Here is a 20,211-nt window from a genome sequence, read left to right on the forward strand (position 1 = left end):
TTGTCCCAAATTAATATATAAATCTAATACAATTCCAATGAGAAGCCCAATTTTTTTTGTAATGGGTAAAATGATCTTGGAATTCTTTTATTCATATGGAAAAATAAATGTCAGGTAAAGCAAATTATAAAAAAATATAGTTGACTTGCCTTATCATATATCTTTAAAACATGGAAGGACATCTATAATTTGTGGTTTGGGAATTGAAACACAGAGATTGGAATGGAACAGAGAGCCCATAAAAGATCTCTGTGTATATGGGAAGTTAACATGTGACAGAAATAATGTTCAAATTCCATGAAGGAAAAGGATGGCTTAGCAATGACTGGTGCAGGCACAAGCAGCCATCCATCTGGAAGGTAAACAAATCGGTCTCTCCCTCGCATCACATACAATTACAAGTTCCAGATGAATTAAACACTTAAAAATAATGAAAGCATTGGGAGAAAATTTAGGGAAACATGTATATAAAATCTTGGGGCCACAGAGAGCTTTTAAAGTGGTGCAAGAAATCTAGACTAAGGAAAAAGATCTATTTGACTTCATAAATTTAAAAATGTTTCAGTAGCAAAAGTGACCACAAAGTCAGAAGTCAAAAACGACAGATGGGAAAAATATTCAAAATTCACACAACAAATAAAAATCTAATTTCTATTATGTGAAAACTCTTGCTAGATGATAAGGAAAAGATAGATGATCCAATGGAAAAACATTCAAAGAGGAATAGGTCATCTCAAAATAGCAAATCTAAATGTACGGTAAGGATATGTAGAGATGCGCAGTAGCGCTAGCGATGGGCCAAAGTAACTATGAAATATCACTTGTCATCCATCTGACTGGCAAGAACTAAAAAGTGTTAACAGGCACTATAGGCTGGAATACAGGAGAGGAGGTACTCAGGCCATATTCCTGGGGGAAATGAGAATAATTACAGCCTTTTTGTGAAACAGCCTAGCCATATCTGTTAAAACCCCACATCATTAAAAGCACCAATGTGTAAGGCTCCATGTACTAAGCTGTTTGTTATAGCACTGCAGTGGCAAAATGATGGAAATCGAGGGAATGTACATCAGTACAGACATCATTAACATAGGTCATTCATGCCTCAGATACTATGGAGCCGCTAAAAATAATCGATTTCATCTATACCAATTATCTTGGAAAGATTGTCACGATGTACTATTAAATGACGTATGATGACATGTATGTTCTGTGTGTATGTGTGTATATGATTATGAGAGGTGGAGAGAGGAACGGAAGAACACTAGCAGATGGTTCACACTCATCAGTGTGACTGGGGAGAAGCCTGCAACTCTCTGCTCAGTGGCCACTGTAAAAACAACACGAGTAACAAGGATCCAATTTTTAAAAAGAAAGTAAAACACTTGTGCTATAATGTAGGTGAAACGGTGATGCAAGTAGGTCCGTTAACAGTCATGCAAAACATTCAACAGGAGAAAGATTGACAGGCAATACAGCTGAATGATCATCACGGTTCCTTAAGCAGGCTCACTGCTCAGTGGGGAGACTGCTCCTCCCTCTGCCTGCTTACTCCCCTGTTTGTGTGCTGTCTCTCTCTCTCTGACAAATAAATGGGTGAAGTCTTTAAAAAAAAAAAAGATTTGGGGCGCCTGGGTGGCTCAGTGGGTTAAGTCTCTGCCTTCGGCTCAGGTCATGATCTCAGGGTCCTGGGATCGAGTCCCACATCGGGCTCTCTGCCTGGCGGGGAGCCTGCTTCCTCCTCTCTCTCTGCCTGCCTCTCTGCCTACTTGTGATCTCTGTCTGTCAAATAAATAAATAAAATCTTTAAAAAAAAAGATTTATTTATTTCAGAGAGAGGGAAAGTGAGAGCATGAGTGGGAGGGGCAATGAGAAAGGGGGAGAGAATCTCAAGCAGACTCCATGCTGAGCATGGAGCTGACCAGGAACTGGATCTCACAACCCTGAGATCATGACCCGAGTTGAAACCAGGAGCTCGATGCTCAACCGATGGTGCCACCCAGGAACCCCTGAATGAAAAGCTTTAATTCTACTTTCTTGAGGTGTAACTTGTAGAGAATAAAATGTACCCAATGAAAATATACATTTTATGAGTTTTGACAAATGTATGCACCTGTATAACCACTACCACAGTTAAGCAACAGAACGTTTCTATCACCCTGGAAAGTTCCCTGTGCCTCTTCCCAATTAAGCCCCACCTTCTATCCTAGGTAATTACTGATATGCATGTTGTTGCTATAGATGAGATATGTCCTTTCTAGGGCCACGAACACATTTTTGACTTCTGTTTTCTCAATCTTAGATAGTGTTAATGTATTTTGATAGTTTCAATCAGGTTTCTCAGGTGCATGCAACAGAAAAGAGCTCTGCCTGATTTCAGCAGCATAGGAGTTTTCTGAAAGGATATGGGCGGCTCATAGGGTTGTTGGGAGCCTGGAGAACAAGACTGGGATTATGCAGCCAGCAACAATGCCACAAATCATAGAGTACAGCTCTTCTGGTGAGGAAAACACCCAAACAGCATACCTCAACTCTGTACCAGGTCATGGTCACTGCCACCACCGTGGGGCCACTGCTATTTTAGGAACTCTGTTTCTTAGAAAGTACATCCAGGATGCAAAGTACATCCAGTATATTTGTCCTAAGAAATCCTTCTGCAACGCCAGTGTCAATTGGTGTGAGAAAATCTGAGTGGCATGTCCTAGAGCATGCGGCCTTCATGCCAAAGCGGCAGGGAGCTTAGGAGAACCTGCCACTTTCAGCCTCTAGAGTAAGAGACTTAATCAAGCTTTGTAAGATGGGAAGACTCCCCTGTCGTTGGAAAGGGTTACAATCCTAGATGGCCAAAAAGAAGGCCAATGTCTATATCACTGATGGTTAGGTTTGTTTTTTCGACTGCATTCTGAACATGCAGCTCCATGTGTGATGCTCAGTACAACCAGGCTGCATCTGAAAACAACCCCTGTGTATAAAGTGGTCTACCAGATGCTGAAAGTGGGAACGAGGTCATCAAGACACTCACTGTGCAACGAAATAGAAACAGATGCACTGGCCTTCATATTTGCTTAAGTTTCTTCTTCTTTTTCTTATGATTTTATTTATTTATTTGACAGAGATCACAAGTAGGCAGAGAGGCAGGCGGGGTTGGGGGGGGAAGCAGGCTCCCTGCTGAGCAGAGAGCCTGATGTGGGGCTTGATCCCAGGACCCTGAGACCATGACCTGAGCGGAAGGCAGAGACTTTAACCCACTGAGCCACCCAGGTGCCCCAAATTTTTTCTTCTTAAGATGATCTCCCTCAACTATAACCTGTTAATAAAATTAATGGGTCTGGGGCACCTGGGTGGCTCAGTGGGTTGAAGCCTCTGCCTTCGGCTCAGGTCATGATCCCAGAGTCCTGGGATCGAGCCCTGCATCAGGCTCTCTGCTTGGCAGGGAGCCTGCTTCCCTTCCTCTCTCTCTGCCTGCCTCTCTGCCTACTTGTGATCTCTTTCTGTCAAGTAAATAAATAAAAAAATCTTTAAAAAAAATAAAATTAAATTAATGGGTCTAAAGTAATTGATTTGATCCAAAAAAGAATTTAGTGTATTAAAAAATGCCACAATTTTAAGTAATGAATTTCATGTTTATTTATAAAATACCTTTAACTTTTAAACCAAATATTAACATGATATTTTTACTCTTCTGAAATGACATAAACCTCAAGTTGCTTCTAATAGCTCTGTTCATTTCAATTATTATGTTAATACATAAAATAAGTCCAGTTACTTCATCAGTCCTACTTGCTATCCCGTATTCTTGATTTCAATTGCCAGGTCCAGAGAAGAAGGGGTGGCCTGATCCAGGGACAATGAGGATGTAATGTTGAAGAATCAGCTGGAGGAAAGAAGCAACAGGCACCATGGAAAAGACCAAAACAAAGCAAGGTTAGATTTTTCCTATGTCTTGCTTTAGATCTCAGGATTTAAGAAACGGAGGTTTCAGTCTTCTCTTGCCATTGTATCAAAACATGGTAATATGTTACCTTGACTATTCTCATCTCCTTCTCATCATATAATGACCATGAAGAGCACAAACTTGGTGCTGGAGAAACAGGAAATGTGGAAATGCTCTCTATATAATTTGGTCTGAAAAATTATCTTATTTTTCTTAGCAATAACTTTAGGACTTGCTTCAGAACAACCTGCTGAATAAGGCCAAGATACAGATTCAAATAATAAACATCCAACACCTTCTAGAAACATAAGTGCTCCCTCTTCTCATCTTTACTACACAGAATCAACCACATAGAAACAGCTTTGTTATCATCTCCAATTTACAGATAAGGAAACATTCACAGAGGAGTCAGGCTACAATCACAAAATGTCAAAGTTTGATCTGGAATCCTGTTTTCTGTTCTCATGTTCTGGTTCTTGCCCTGATACCAGGCTGCTGGGACACAGTATAAAATGGGCTAAGTAATCTTTACCCAAGCTCGTGTGAGGAGTTTTGGTGACCTCAAACCACCTGGATTTTACAGGAACAGCCTTCCGTTTGTATAAGTTCTGGGCTCAGGTTACGTATTATTTATGAACTTAATACACTGAAGCTGGTTCCTCTAAGGGAGGGTTTTCTACACCAGTATGTCTTAAGGGAACAATATACACACACATTCATACAACCAAATATTTGCAACCGGTGCTTTCATCTATAAACTGCTTGATTCATACAATGTGACACAATGGAAATATAACTAAGTGGATGACCAATGAGCTGCATGATTTACACGACTGTTTTGTCTTCGTGGCCAGCCAATGTGGTTCTGAAAGTTTAAGCCAACCCTTTTTCTCCCTAGTTTATAAGTGATTTTTATAACCTACTACCTCCTTTGTATTTGCCCTGCATTACAGTCTCTAGTGTTGCCAATAATCTTTTCTTTCTTCCTCCCCAGAATCTTTCCATTGACAATTCCCTTTACCAACCCTCTTGTGCAGGAAGACAGTAAGATTACCTTAGCGGATCTGGGCAGTGATAGGAGGGGAAACCTTAAAAGTTTGGCAAGGACATTTTATGTAGGTGTCCTGAGAACAACAGAGTGATAACTTGACAGGTGTCTGGTGTAGCCTTCTTGAGTACAGAACTACCTCCTCAAGTAAACTCCTGTTAGCCTCAAGAACATGGAGGGAAACCCTTCAAGGGCATTCCCTTCTGGCTGGTTAATGATCACTAATCATTTACTTTGGTTGAGAAACTTCTCCACTGTGGTAGAACATGTTTTGTTTTGTTACCACAAGAGTTTTATCAGGTGGATATGGTTAGGTCATTAGGATGTGAATATAGAAACCACCTACACCGTCTCACATTTTGTTCTTATATCACTGGTTTCTTGTCATGCAGTCACAGATTTAAGATCCTATGAGTCGCCTTATTCCCTGCATGTGTGTGAAGAGGATAGGGACAGAACGAGTCATGTTCATTGAACAAAGCTCTTTCTTCCTACAGGAGAGAATGAACATATGCCGATGAATAACCCTTCCACACAGATTTACCAGGTAAAAACAATTAGATTGGTTTGAACACTCCTGTGTGTGATAGTGATGACTGTCGCTTATGTACAGAGTTTTCTAGCACTCGCAAGTGCTTGCACCTCTGTCATTGTGTTTGTTCACTTACCAGGACCATGAAGTAGGCAGGGCAGAGAGTGTCGCTCACGTTGCACCTTTGAGAAAACTGTTGAGGGAAGGACAGCTTTTCTAGGTTCTAAATTATGGCATGGCCACTCCCATGTCCATTCCGCTTTCCTTGCCTGTTGCCACTCACTCTGGCCATGACACTGTGCGATGCCATCTCCATGAGAGAGGAGGAGAGAGCAAGCTCTGTTTTTCTTTGTTTCCTATTTTAGCAGGGAGAATTGAAAATTGAAAGGGGGTTAACGCTGCAGATGTTCACATAGGGTGATCCAAAAAATGTTAAGCTCCCTCTAAACAATGGGAATAATTTTATTTCTAAGGAAGTTAAAAATTCTGCAAAACATTTTATAGTATGTTTGCAACAATAGTCACTTGGGGCTGCTTTGACTTTCTACAGAGTATTTATTTGCTGTCTATCTTCTAAATGTACATTTAAAGTAAAATTCTGTCCTTAAAAATAATGGATGTTTATTCTGATGTAATCTGTAATGTAAAAGAAGTTTTTGGCTAGGAAAATCCATGCTCCCCTCTCAAGTTAAGGCACTGTAATCTGGAACGCAGGAGACAGAAGAAAGAACTAGCAGAGCTTGGTGCGGGCTGGGAGGAAGGATGATTTCACAGTTGGCTGTAAAGTTTTAAGGTTTGGTAGGGGAGTGGTCTTCTGGAGAAAGCAATAGGAATCCAGAAGAGTGGAGAGTTTTAAGGGAAATTTTATTTAAATTTGTTGAGTTTAAGTGATAATAAAATGAAATAAATGAAATAAAATGAAAATAATGACTAGCTCCCAGAAATCTCATGTAAGAGGTCACTGCTGTGAGCCAATCAGGGTGAGCCAACACAGCATTATGAAACATTTTTGTAATCACACTGCTCCTAGACCAAGACCAGCAGTGGGAAAGAGTAGAGGAAACAGCCTCATTTCAATTTATTACATATTTATTGAGCAGTTACTATGTGTAAAATCAACTGCTTGGTCTAGTGAGAAATAAAACAGACATTTGCAATTGATTTTTAAGTGTCCACCTTCTGGAAAACAGATTCAATAAATGGCTCAAACAGGTAGGCTGATGGAAGGATTCTAACAGAGGTATTGATGTGGTGGTGAGATGAATGAATATTGGCTGAAGGCATTTAAGGACAGATTGGTCATTTGGTAAGTGGATATGGGAAAAGGTGTTTCAAGCAGAGGGACCAGCTTGAACAAAGGCCTGGAAGCAGGAGTGAGGCTTCACTCAGTGCTGATTTGATGCCTCACTTGTCCACAACTTCCAACTGCCTTCCCTGCCCACCTCTCCTCTGCTCACATCTGACCTGTGTATGGCATTGGAATGACTGTGAGTATGTCTTTAAGCTTAGGTATGATTTAAAGTCTATTATAGACTTTATGTAGGTCACTCCCTGAATGTTGGCTAAATATAGCGGCAGTGGGGGGTGGCCTCATTCTCTCATTGTATCACAAATCCAAGCACATCTGTTCGCGTGGAACAAATGAAGCGGTGGAAGCGAAGCTGGTCTATAGGACCTCTGTGGTGCTGTGATCATAACCCATCCTTGTTTTAAAAGAATGCTTCCTAGAACCCAGACTGGTACTCCAAGCAACACTTAACCAAAAGAAGATGAAGGAGAAGTAAAGAAAGAAGAAGAGGAAGAGGAAGGAGGGAAGCAGGGGGAGGTTAACTATAACAGAATACAATCTATACCAAAAAGGGAGAGCAAACTATGAAATTTGAAGTGAAATATGACGTTTTAGGCATTTTCTCTTTTATTTTCCTGATAGACCCCCATCCCTACCTGAAATTATAGTAAATAGTATCTTGTTTATTTATTTTTTAATTGTCTGTTTCCTTCACTAGAATGTAAGCTCCAAGGGCAGGGACTTAGTCCATTTTGCTGTCTGTTGTATCCTCAGCATAAAGTACAGTGCCTGGATTATAACACATATTCAATAAATGTTAGTTGAATGAATGAATGAATGAATATCTACAAGATGTGTATATTGCTTTGAGCGAAGAGATCTGATGCACTCATTTAGTCTGGTGTCAAATCGTGTTTGGAAAATCATCTGGTTCTTCTTTGGGACAAAAAAGAAGAGATCCTTACTTCCTACCCTCATCAAAATAAACTCAGAAATGGATTAAAGGGCTAGAAATTTTAAAAAATCAAATTATAGAAGTTTAGAATGAGTGAATATTTATCTTGTCTCTGGATGTGAAAAAAGCACTGGAAGAAATCACAAAGGAAAGGGCTAGAGATTTCCCCCCACATCACAATTTAAAAATTTCCCAACATAAATGTATTTTCAACTAATTCAAAGGCAAATAACAAAACAGGAAAATTTTTTTTTACAGAAAAATACCACAAGGGTTTAATGATATATAAATAGTCAATACAAGTCAGTAAAAAAAGAAACTTCTGATGGAGAGAAGAGACCTCAATAGAGTATGGGTAAAGGACACAGACAACTTAGTAAAGTAGAATTATAGATAGCTAATAAGTAGGAGAGAAGATGGAGGCTTTTGAAGCTTATGACAATCTGATTAGTGAATAATAAAATAATAATATTTAGTTCTGATGAGTGTGTGTAAATTGGTGGAAACTTCAATAGAACTTTTTAGTTAAAATACAGTAAAAGTGTTAAAATGTTCGTAACCCTAATTACCTCCTTGCTCTTTAGATGGATTTGACCTCCTTTGTAAATAAGGTACCTTGACCCAAATCAGATCATGGGAGCCAACAGGAGAACAAGCTCAACCAGCTCCCAGTTCATTCCAGAATTATTATCAGAACCGGTGAATCTGTGTGGATACACTGATTGTTCTTTAGCTCATATTCCCTTTTATTTGACTCCAAGTCTATCCTGCTTTTCTCTCATCCTTCGTTCACTGTACATAGGCCTCTCAGATTTCACCCACTCTCTTCTCCAGAGTCAGATTGTGTTGCTGCAGACTGATTATTTCCTTTTGCACATGGATTTTTAAAATAAGATTCCATTAACTTGAGCAGTGGGGGGTGGGGTCCCACAATCAAGGCCACAGATGTGGTAACTGCACCATTTGGTCCTAGCCCAACTCCCACCTAATGATGTGAATTCCAATAGGTTTCTGGCTCACCTGCAAGAATGTAAACATTGTAGCCTCCTCCCATTTATGTTACTTATGTTTAGTATATTTTGTCCAAGACATGTTTTTCTAAATATACTAATTTCTAAATAAACTAATAATACATTGACCTTTGAGTCAAATACTACCCAACGTCCTTAAACTCACAGTAATTTCATATTTAGGAATTTATCCTAAGGAAATAATCTGAAATGCATACCAAGCTTTAAATAAAAAGCATTATAGGTCAGCATTATTTATAATGTTGAAAAATTACAAACAACATAAATTTCCAAGGAAACTGAATGGGTGGATAAACTCTGGCACATCCATAGGATGGAATATCGAGTAACCATTAAAAATAGACACATAGAAAAAAATTTGAAGGCTACAGGAAAGGGTTTATAACAGTGTTTGGCAAATATACCTGTAGTATGAGTTCAACCATATAAATGTATGCACTTATATTCACAGAACAAAACAGAAGAAAATGTGCCCAAACATTCGCGGTTGTATAAAAGTAGGGAGATTTGAAGTGTTTTTTTTTTTCTTTTTTCTTTTTCTCTGTAATGAAAATAATTTGAGAAAATGAGTTATGTGCCAAAAGGACCCCTAACTGAAAAACTATGGGAACCAGTCCTACAGTAATAGGTTTCATAATTAGAATTGCCTTTGAAAGTTTTCTAGCATTTGTTAAGTCCATTTTGAGCCTCAGTCTCTTTTTGCCACTAAGGAATATCTCCCAGCACCAGAGAAATTAATCTACTAGGCCTGTGGTGCATTCCTGGATAAGATAAATTTCCAGCGTGTCCTGCTTCCCATCACCTTCAGTCGTGCACTGTAAGAACGACGTTAAGGGTCAACTTCTGCAGGGAGTGTGGAAGAGTAGATTTGGGAAATTTACTTGACCACTCAAACGACTTGCTGCCCACTTTTTGTTTCAGATTATCATATTTCTGGGGATTAATAAACGGGCCTAAAATGAAGAAGATGAAAACTGGCAGAAAGACCCTATTTCCTCTGTACAAACCCTGGTTTGGGGGGAAACCAAAGCAATTACGTTGGCGTCCTTGCCATCGTGTGCTGATTCTTAGAGCCTGTCGTCAGGTGTTGTAGGAATTTGGCCTGCCTTGTGGAGCTTCCTCAAATCTTGACATTTATGACTTAGCAGGGATCTCAAGGCCCAGGCCCAGTCCCCTGAGTTGGACTCAGACTAGACTTTGACCTTGATAATGGAACAGAATGAAGGGCAAGTCTGTGTGAAAAACAAGTTGGAACAACTTGCATAATTTATGAAAACTTAGTCTGAGGGAACTTTGGTGAAAAGTGATGGGAAGACATTGATTAAAATTCACCTTGAGAAGAGTTAAGAGGCCAAGAAAGTAAAGAAAATTGAGAAACAGAAATTAAGAACAGGAAATGGGAAGAATTCGGACTCCTCTCCCCTATTTCTTTGAGCCTAAGATGCCCTCTGTGGTACCCTAGGCTTCGAAGTACAAGTCTTCCCTGAACCTGCCTCCGGTGGGAGCCCGCCTCCAGCGGCAGGATGGAGGGATCATAACCTCTCTAGAGCAGCTTCATGAAAAAATCAACGAGATGAGGAACGTGTTCAACTCGCTGGAGAACAAGGTAGACACCCATTTCTAATCCTTGGGGTGGGCTGTGGGCTGTCAAATGAGAGAGTTGAAGAGAGAGAGCAGAGAAAAGATGTTAAGTCCATGTCCTCAGAGTATTTTTTATTCACAAGGAACCGCCAGTTGGTACTGGAAAACTAGTCTGTAGCAGCCAAAGATACTGAGCCCAATGCCATCTTCAAGGCGACACGTTTCTGGTGTGATTATGTTCACATGTGGCATCCCTTCCTTGGCTGATCAGTGGATGGAAAGCTGTTTATCAGTCAATAGTGTTATTTTGGTGGTAGGTACCCAAGGGGCTCAAGGTAATAAATGGGAAGGAAATGGGTTTCTAACCTAAAATGGTTTCAAAATCCCCAAAGTCCCTATATAACCTGGCTGTTAGGGAAACTCAATTTTTTATTTATTTTTTATTTTTATTTATTTATTTTTTTAGAGCTGGGGTTCTACAGGTGAGAAAAAGTCCTTTCCCCTAGGATCCTCCTGCTGTCTTTTGGTTCCTGGGGAAAACTCCTTACATCCACCTAAGGGAGCAGTGATAATGAAACCTATTTCTGTCGGATAGTGGTTCCCTTTTTTTTTTCAAACAGAAAACCAGAGCATCTGAATGAACGTCAGATTTCCTTCCTTCAATTTTAAAACTTGCACAGATTTTGCTTTGATATTATATTGCCGTCGATCTTATTTTGTTCACTGAAGATGAATTTATATAATGAGAACTACCAGATCAAAGGTAGTGGACTTGGTGATTTAATCCATTATGATGACTAGATTAGGACATGTACAAAGATCCATCGCAAAGATTAATTAAAATTAAAAATGACTGTGGCGAAATATAGATTGCTCATGTTGTTTCTCAGGCTTCCAGCCCTGAATGCTTGGCAGGTCCTGCTTTCTTCCTCAGAATGATCTCTTTGGTTCCTCTTATTTCTCACTATTCCCTCCCCTTGAAAGAAACCTTTGTGAGGCACAGTGAACCACAAAACCCTATATTTTAAAAATGTGGTGTAGGAGATCAAGTCATTTTATAGTGGGAGGTGTCATTGTGAGCTGGAATCATTTTGGATGACCAGATTCTGAAAATGTTTAGAAGTACACATTGGAAGGAATTTTGTTAATTTTGTCATAAGTTCTGTTTTAAAGAGAGAACTGAAGCTACGAGTTCCTCTCCTTAGCAGAGTATAAGATCATGAATTCCAAGAAAGTAATGTTATTATCTTATTGTTATTATTATCTTAACTTTCTGTGTGTTGAAATGCTTTTTTACATTTGTTCAATAAAAAAACCCCAACAACCCGAACTTTAGAAGCGCTCCATTTTCTCCACATTTCTGTTTGTGCTTAACTTTTTGATGTGTCACTGAAAGGGGGAGAAGAATTAAATTTCTTGAACACCTTCTTTGTACCAAGCATGCACTGTGGCAGGAAGCTTACCTACGTGTATTCATTTAATCTCCAGACAGCCCTGTGAAATAGATGTCACAGTAGTTATTTTATGCAGGAGGAGACTGCTACAAAGAGGTTAACCAACTTGCCCAAGGTCTTACTTCTCATAGAAGAGCTAGAATTTGTACCCTAACTGACTCCAGAATTGATACCTTTTTCATGGTATGGAAATTGACAACAGAAGTCCGATGCACTCCTACAGGACCAGGCTTGACTCTGAAGATAATTCAACATCACTATCAACAACAGTGTGCTGAGCTCATAACACTATAGCTATTTCCTGCCACTCAAATGCAAATGCCATTTACTCCTTTTCCATGACATCATCATATATATATAATATATATATGTATTATATACATATATATGGCCTCTTCCCTTTCAAAGAAATTCTCAGATGTGCCTAGTTATTACTCTTTTTAGCATTTAATTTTTTAAGGGAAATATAACTGAATTTCTTCATCTTCTACAACACCAGGGATAATATGGGATTCTTTCATGGGATTCAAAGAATTATTGGATCAGATTGTATTTCACATGCATATGTTGCTTTTCAAGTAAATCTCATTTTAATCAAAGGTGTTAGAATAAACAGTAGCTCACAGGAGCACTTGTAAACTTAATGGTTTGCTTGCTTGTCACTATTAAGCTTTGGCATGTGCTGTATAAAAAATTCCCTCTTTCCCTAAAAGAATGGGACCAGGTTTGCCATATGTTGTCTAAACTTTAGTCTACCAGGAAATGAGGTCTGTAGATTTTCCGGAGTCTGGTTTCTCAAACAAAATGAAAACTCAAGGGGCCAGTGGTAGTATTTATCATAGTTTACAGAAAACTGAATTCACTCTTGGTGATTGTCTTTAGTTGCAGGCCTTGGCCTCTGAACTCAAAACTGGATTCACGGAAGCAATGCAAGAACTGTCAAGAATTCAACATGGAGAATATGCTTTGGAAGAGAAGGTTAAGAGCTGCCGATGTTCCATGGAAGAAAAAGTTACTGAGATGAAGAATTCGTTGAACTATTTCAAGGTAGGTTCCTCTTCTATTCCTTCCCTAGCTAAACAGAGGGTTCTTGGTCTTAGTTACAGATGTAGAAAAACACCTTTCATGTAGCAGCCAAATTCACTAACTGTCATGGGAAAAAAAAAAAATCTGTTTCATGTTTTTCTTTCCTGGATCTCTGTGTTAAAATTATAGATTACAATAGAAATAAGATGTTCATCTCTCATTCATTGAACAAATATGTATTAAAAGCTTATTGTATACTAGATATCATGTTATATCCTTTCATCCCTTTTACCTTTTACCAAATTTAATATGTATCAATTCCTATTTTTCAGGAAGAGCTGAGCAATGCCATGTCAATGATTCAAGCCATCACTTCCAAACAAGAAGAAATGCAACAGAAAATTGAACAACTTCAGCAGGAAAAGAGAAGGGAATCTCGAAAAGTTAAAGCCAAGTGAGTGTGTTACCAAAACCGCCCAATGGCAAACTCATAAGCAGAGGCTTGCACAGTGACACTGAGAATTCCAACCCCTCTATCAGCAGATAGCTAAGTGGCTATATACTGCTGGGATCTGCAGGTCAGCTTGTGGTGGAGGTCATAGAATCATAAAAATCAGTTATGTTTAAAAATGGCTGGTAACTGTTGCATGGAAAATGCTCTCAATACAACAGGAAGTGAAATAAAAATGATATAAAATTACATGTAGACTTTTCAACTATAAAAACATGTAAAATAACAACTAGAAAGATATATTTAAAGATGGTAATTGTGTGTTAAGACAGTGGGGTCACTCATGATTTTCTTTTTTAATTAGTTTTCTAAAATTTCTCTAACACTACTACTAGTTTACGTCTACCATCCAAAATACATTTATGTTAATATTTCAACCAGCTTGAATCAATTAAGGTTCACCATTAAACATATATGATCATTATTGTTATATCAAGTTGGAACTTTTAAATTATCAAATTTAAAAGAGAAATGTGGTAATGGTATTTGTGTGACCCCGAAGAATGACTTGTTGTTTGTGGTTGAAGACCTGCTGCTTCCTGGTACCTCTGTGTTGCTCTGTTGAGTGAATGTAAATCATCCCAAGCAAATTGTCACCATTGCTAACTCTGTACAGATCCTGATGACAAGGAAGCCAGGAACAGAAAAACAAAAATATAGATATTACAATGAGGATGTGATTTGTATGTATTTGAAATTTTTTCTCCAGCTTTGGCGATGAATTAAGTTGAACCCTAAGAACTGCGAGTATCTAACTTTTAAATTTACAAAAACAGCACTTTTTTATGGTTCAACCCAATAATTCAGAATTTTTCTCGAATTACTCTGAACTGATTCTCTTTTTAACCCATCAGGTATTAAGACCCTTTGTTTTCCTTCCCCAGGAAAACTCAGAAAGAAGAACATGGCTCGCAGGGTGGGCCTGCTCAAGCCCAAGGAAGTCCTTTCCGTTCGATCAATATCCCTGAGCCTGTTCTTCCAAGTGAAGACTTTACAAATCTTTTGCCTTCTCAGGCCTATGAAAAAGGTACAGTTTGCAAATCATACTGAATTAGCCCAGCCTTTCCCCTTGATTCCTAGCGCTCGAGTAATAGTGAGAATGGGTTTATGTCTTGTATCCTTATAGGAAAATGATGTATAGCTCAGAATTTTCCTTCCTATAACTGGAATTTATAGGAATCCACAGGATCCTGGGGTGCCTGGGTGGCTCAGTGTGTTAAGCACTTGCCTTCAGCTCAGATCATAATCTCAGGTCCTGGGATGGAACCCCAAATCCGGCTTCCTGCTCGGCAGGAAGCCTGCTTCTCTTTCTCCTTCTGCCTGCAGCTCCCCCTGCTTGTACTCTTTCTCTCTCTCTCTCCCAAATAAATAAATAAAACCTTAAAAAAAAAAAAAAAAGAAGAGGAAGAAGAATCCAGAGGAGTCTAAGAGACCAGGGGAATCTGCCCAATTTTTAAAGATTTTTTTTTGGCGGAGGGGGGGATACTTATCTGGGTTCTAAATTTCAAACACTAACCCTAGGAGAAAAATGTTAGAAAAATTACTCACTCTTATAACTTGTTTTATTTTCCACATTACTTTCCACCCTTGTCTCTCTGCACAGACAATTTAAAGATAGGCATATTCTTAGCATAAAACTGTGTGGCTGACAGTCATTAGCAACACTCCTGATCTGAGGGATGAGAGAACAGATGCCAGAAAACTGCTCCTGGGCAGAGCTAAAGAAACTGGCTTTCCATCCAGCCACCTCCGTCTATGACCATGTCTGGTTACACATTTGCTACATCTTTGTATGCTCAGCAATGTCTAATAAGGCACCTTATATACGCTGCAGGGTGATGTAGACATTATTGTTGTTTAGAGGAACTGTCCTTTTTTTTTTTTGGCTAACATATAAAAAGTCTCCAAAAGAGGCTCAAGGCCTTCTCAACCAATTGTAAGCTCCTCTGGGGCAGGGCTGGTGGCTTTCTACTCTTATGCCTTAAGGCACAATGTATTCCTAGACGATGAATGTGTTTTGAATCACTAAATTTAAAAATGTAAATCAGATGGTTTTAATCTGTATAACTTCAAAGTACGGATCTGCTTTTCTCTTTGTAGTTTTTTTATCCTTCTGAATCGGTACTTTAGAGACTGATAGGTGCAGCCTGAGAAAACTCACTGATCCATCTGGGGACCGAGCGGGTTCATCACAGGTGGTTCTATTTTCTCTGCTCCATGGCATGAGGGGCAGAATGTAAAAAGATGGTCTTATTAGGAAAGAATATAGGATTACCTCGGAAAGTAGAGGTCAGATCAATGCCAGGTCTGCTGGGGAAGTTGAACATGTTCATAAGACAAAAGATTAAAAATTATATTTGCAAAGTGCTCAGATGGAGTTCAATGAGTTGTGTGGTAGCAACTCTTCCTTCCCTGTTATAATAGACGTGGCTTATATAACATAGTTTAGTCAACTGAGTTACTGCAGAATTTTTCCCGAATAATGTGCCATAAGAAGACATTCTGGATAGGACAGGTTATGCTAAAAATCAGGATCCAAGGGCCAAACTTAAGAAAGGGTTGGCTTACCCACTTACACACTGTTATAAAATGGTGCAGTTGTTGCTTATCCTTCCAAAATTCAGTAGCTTAAAATAGCAAACATTCATCATGTTCTAGTTTCTCTGAGTCAGGAATCTGCGGGTGCCTCTGGCTCAAGGTCTTTCATGAGGTTGCAGTCAACGTGCTGACTGTCCCACTACCCGTTTTTCTTTCCTTCTACCCATCCATCACCCCAGACGCTGATGTAGATGGTGGGAGATAGTAATGAACGAAACAATAAACATCCCTGCCCTCATGGAAGCCGACAACAAACAAGCTAGATAAATGTGTCATATGTTATGATAGGGAGAAGAATAGGGAAGCACAGCTGTAATTTTAGAGACAGTGCCAGGTCTAAAGACCAGAAGGAAGTGAAGATATGAGCTGATACATACAGAGGGGGAAGAAAGGGAACAGCCCATGCCAAGGTCCTGGCGGGAACATCATTGAGATACTCAAGTTGGAGCAGGAACAGTGGCGCTACAGTAGAGTGAACAAGAGAGACGACAGAAGATAAAGGTTTTTGGGTTTGTTTTTTTTTTAGATTTTATTTATTTATTTGACAGACAGAGATCACAAGTAGGCAGAGAGGCAGGCAGAGAGAGAAGGGGAAGCAGGCTCCCCGCTGAGCAGAGAGCCCGATGCGGGGCTCGATCCCAGGATCCTGGGATCATGACCTGAGCCGAAGGCAGAGACTTTAACCTGCTGAGCCACCCAGGTGCCCCGATGATAAAGTTTTTAAGAAAAGAAGGAAACAGCAGGTATGGGAGGGGGCAGATATTTTAGGGCTTTATGGTCATTACAAAGCCTTGGGCTTTTTTACGCTGACCGGGGAAGCCATTAGAGGGCTAAGCGGGGAGTGGCAGGGTCTGACTTACGCTTGGACAGCATCATTCTGGCTCTCCTCATCCTCACCATCATAATTAGACAAGAATTTACCTCTTACTGTGTGCAGTTTACACATGTCAACTCATTTAATTCTTGTGGTAGTTTAGGAGGTAAGTGCCGCTTACTGTATCTTCTTACAAATGCGAAAATAGTGAGTGCTTGAAATTTTATTTTATTTTTGGCTCTTCTGTCTCCCTCAGTAAGCTGTCAACTATGAGTCTGTCCCAAGTGTCTGGCTCATAGAAGGTGCCAGCCCCTGTTAGTGGATACTGATGGAAACTTTCCTTTCTCTGCAGCCCAAGAGTCCAGATCCATGCATGTCCCAGACAGTAATGTGAAGGGGATGATGGGTCCTGGTAAGTACCTCTGTGTTTAGTTCTTTTCTGGCAACTCTACCCATTCCCAGCTTCCAACTTAACTTCCTTGCTTTTAGTCCCTCAGTCCCAAACCAGGCTTGAAAGAAGTCAGGCAAGATAAAAGCACTATGGTTACTAAGACTCCAAGCTGTCTAGTGGAGTAAGTGGTGATTCAGCCAAACCAAGGAGAGAGAAAGGGTGGAGAAGTTTAAGACAAAACCAGTATTCTTGGTTCTTTCCGGCTCACGTCAATTACCACTGAGGTAATATTTGCTAAGAAACTCATAGGTATATGTAGCATAAAATAAGTTTTCTATGGACACACTTTATAGTTTACTTAATTTAAAAGTTATCCACCAGTATTTTATAAATTATTTCATCTCCCTCCCTCCATTCCTCCTTCCTTTTTGCAACTTATCATTATCAGGGCCAGCGATGACATATTCCAAAAGAAAACATTGTCTTTGGCATCTTTCTTCCTCTGCATTTTTTCCCCCTGGTGTGCTTGCCTAAAAGGAAGGAGATAAAGGGAGTCAATGGATACTTACTACAAATTAATTATATTATTTTATAAAGTTATCTTTTTAAAAATACCTTATTTAGTAGAGACTACATACAAAGAGTAGAGGATGCATAGGCCGGAAAGAGACCATTTGCCACCGTGGACACTTTTAAACCTTAGTTGATGTATTTAATCCTTGAGGGATAGTTTGTACCCAAACAGGGGCACAATATTTCAGAGTTAATAACAAATACAATTTTTTAAAAAAAAAGTCAGATCTGGACAGCAGGTGTTATTTTTCAGGGATGAACCCAACAGCTCCAGAAGCAGAGGAAAACCTGAAGTCTTGCCTCTCGGCTGATATCCAGCCCAAGAGCCATCTCTCATCTGGCGTGTGGAGGCAGCCAAAGGATGGTAAAGAATGGGGCGAGGAATATGTCACGAAAGACCACCCAGATAAACTCAAGGATGCTGGCCAGGGCAGACACAGCTCCTTGGAAAATGTTTTATGTGAAACCTCTTTAGCTGGTAAGTCCCAAGGGGAAATATATGCTGAAATTGTGCTGAACAGGAAACCTACAGGCTAGAATCCTTGTAGTATAGGTTCAGGGGACATATGAGACCACTTAGTCTCCAGTTGCCTTTTCAGATGAACGCTAAAGACTATGGAGGTGGAGGGACCCACCTGAGGTCACATGGCCAGCTTGGGACCAGCACCTCGAATCTGGGTATCCATGACTTTGAGGAACACAGTGCTTTGGGGGTACAAAAAGGCATAAAGTCGGTGGTGAGGAGGGCAGCATTGTGTGAACTATGTAGTCAGTGATGCAAATCTTCAATATGTGCATTTTGGGTCAGTATTCTGCCACCGAAATACCAAATGCAGCAACAGGTCTGTCCTCCCTTCCTCCCTCCATCTTCCCTTCCTTCCTCTCCTTTGTATCACAGATTGTTACTCAACACTTATTATAGGTCACATAATGGCACTTCCCCCCAACTATTTTGTGGAAGGCAATTTTTTTTTTGAAGATTTTATTTATTCATTTGACAGAGAGAGAGAGAGATCACAAGTAGGCAGAGAGGCAGGCAGAGAGAGAGGAAGAAGCAGGCCCTCCGTGGAGCAGAGAGCCCGATGCGGGGCTCGATCCCAGGACCCTGGGATCATGACCTGAGCCGAAGGCAGAGGTTTTAACCCACTGAGCCACCCAGGCGCCCCAGTGGAAGGCAATTTCAAAAAATCAATTTTTACTATCGAACATGTGAAAGATTAAATAGTACTAAAACATTTATTAGGAAGAAAACAGCAAGCACTTTAAATTATTTTCACAGTTTCTTCTGGTACTTCCTTCCATGTTTTAAAACACGTTTATGTTGCCTTTTTTTATCTGTATTTTACTGGGGGATAATTTACATACAGCAAATTTCATAAAGGTTAAGTTTAAACTCATTGACTTTTTATATATGTATGTGTAGCCTCTTGTGATCACTACTTGGATCAAGATTATAACAGTTCTGTTACCCCAGAGAGTTCTCTCATGTATCTTACCACCCGAAGAACCACTATTCTAACTTTTGTCACTGTAGATTAGTTTCGTCTGTTCTTGGACCTCATACTGAGGGAATAATACAATGTGTACTCTTTTGAGTCAGGCTTCTTTCTCTCAGTATAATGTGTAGTTCATTTCTTTTTTCAATCATTAAATAAATTTACCACAATTTGCTTATCTGTTCTCCCGTTGATGGGTATTTGGATTGTTACCAGTTTAGGGCTATTATGAGCAAAATAGATATGAACATTCTTGTACAAGTTTTTTTTGGATGTCAGCCCTCATTTCTCTTGGATGCATACGTAGGAGTGGAATCTCTAGATTAGGAGACAGGATTATGCTAAACTTTGAAAGAAAACATCAAACAGTTTTCCAAAGTGGTTGGGACATTTTATACTCTATCCAGTAATGTCCATGAGTTCTGGTTGCTTCACACCCTTCCCAATATTTTAATTTTAGCCAGTCTCGGGGGCGGGGGTACACTGGTATTGTAGTTTTAATTTGCCCTTCCCTGATGACTAATGATGTTGAGCATCTGTTCATGTGCTTTTAGTTGTTTGTATATCTTCTTTTATGAAGTGCCTGTTTAAGTCCTTTGTCCAACTTCTAAAGTGCATTATCTTCTTATTATCAATTAGTAGAATTTCTTAATCTATTTTGGATATGATTTCTTTATTAGATGTATGTGTGGAGAATATTTTATTCTAGTATGTGGCTTGCCTTGTCATATTCTTAACAGTCTTTTGATGAATAGATGTTCTTAATTTTGGTGAAGTTAGTCAATTTTAACTTTTTTATATAGATTGTGACTTATGTGTCCTTCCAAGAGATTTTTGCCTATCCCAAAGTTGTGGAGATATTCTAGTATGTTTTCTTCTAAAATCTTTATAGTTTTAATTTTCACATATAGATCTATTACTTACCTTTTTTTTTTTTAGATGTTTTTTAGGTAAACTCTATGCCCAATGTAGGGCTTAG

The 20,211-nt window shown here is 39.4% G+C and overlaps 1 protein-coding gene across 11 annotated transcripts in view; it reads left to right on the forward strand.

Annotated features, from left to right (window-relative positions):
• The window catches only part of ARHGEF33 (Rho guanine nucleotide exchange factor 33), a 72,852-nt gene that overhangs the window by 22,205 nt on the left and 30,436 nt on the right, over positions 1-20,211 (forward strand). For 8 of the 11 annotated variants that reach the window (XM_045980005.1, XM_045980003.1, XM_045980009.1 and 5 more), the window contains exons 3-10: positions 3,814-3,924; positions 5,480-5,529; positions 10,251-10,394; positions 12,706-12,870; positions 13,182-13,303; positions 14,245-14,387; positions 17,125-17,184; positions 17,990-18,214. In XM_045980005.1, coding sequence (XP_045835961.1) covers positions 3,900-3,924; positions 5,480-5,529; positions 10,251-10,394; positions 12,706-12,870; positions 13,182-13,303; positions 14,245-14,387; positions 17,125-17,184; positions 17,990-18,214 — 934 coding nt within the window. In that variant the 5' untranslated portion in view covers positions 3,814-3,899. The remainder of the gene's footprint in view (positions 1-3,813; positions 3,925-5,479; positions 5,530-10,250; positions 10,395-12,705; positions 12,871-13,181; positions 13,304-14,244; positions 14,388-17,124; positions 17,185-17,989; positions 18,215-20,211) is intronic. The other 3 variants (XM_045980011.1, XM_045980012.1, XM_045980013.1) reach the window with 1 other exon arrangement.

Source organism: Meles meles, chromosome 15, assembly GCF_922984935.1.
Source record: "Meles meles chromosome 15, mMelMel3.1 paternal haplotype, whole genome shotgun sequence".
NCBI classification, from domain to species: domain Eukaryota; kingdom Metazoa; phylum Chordata; class Mammalia; order Carnivora; family Mustelidae; genus Meles; species Meles meles.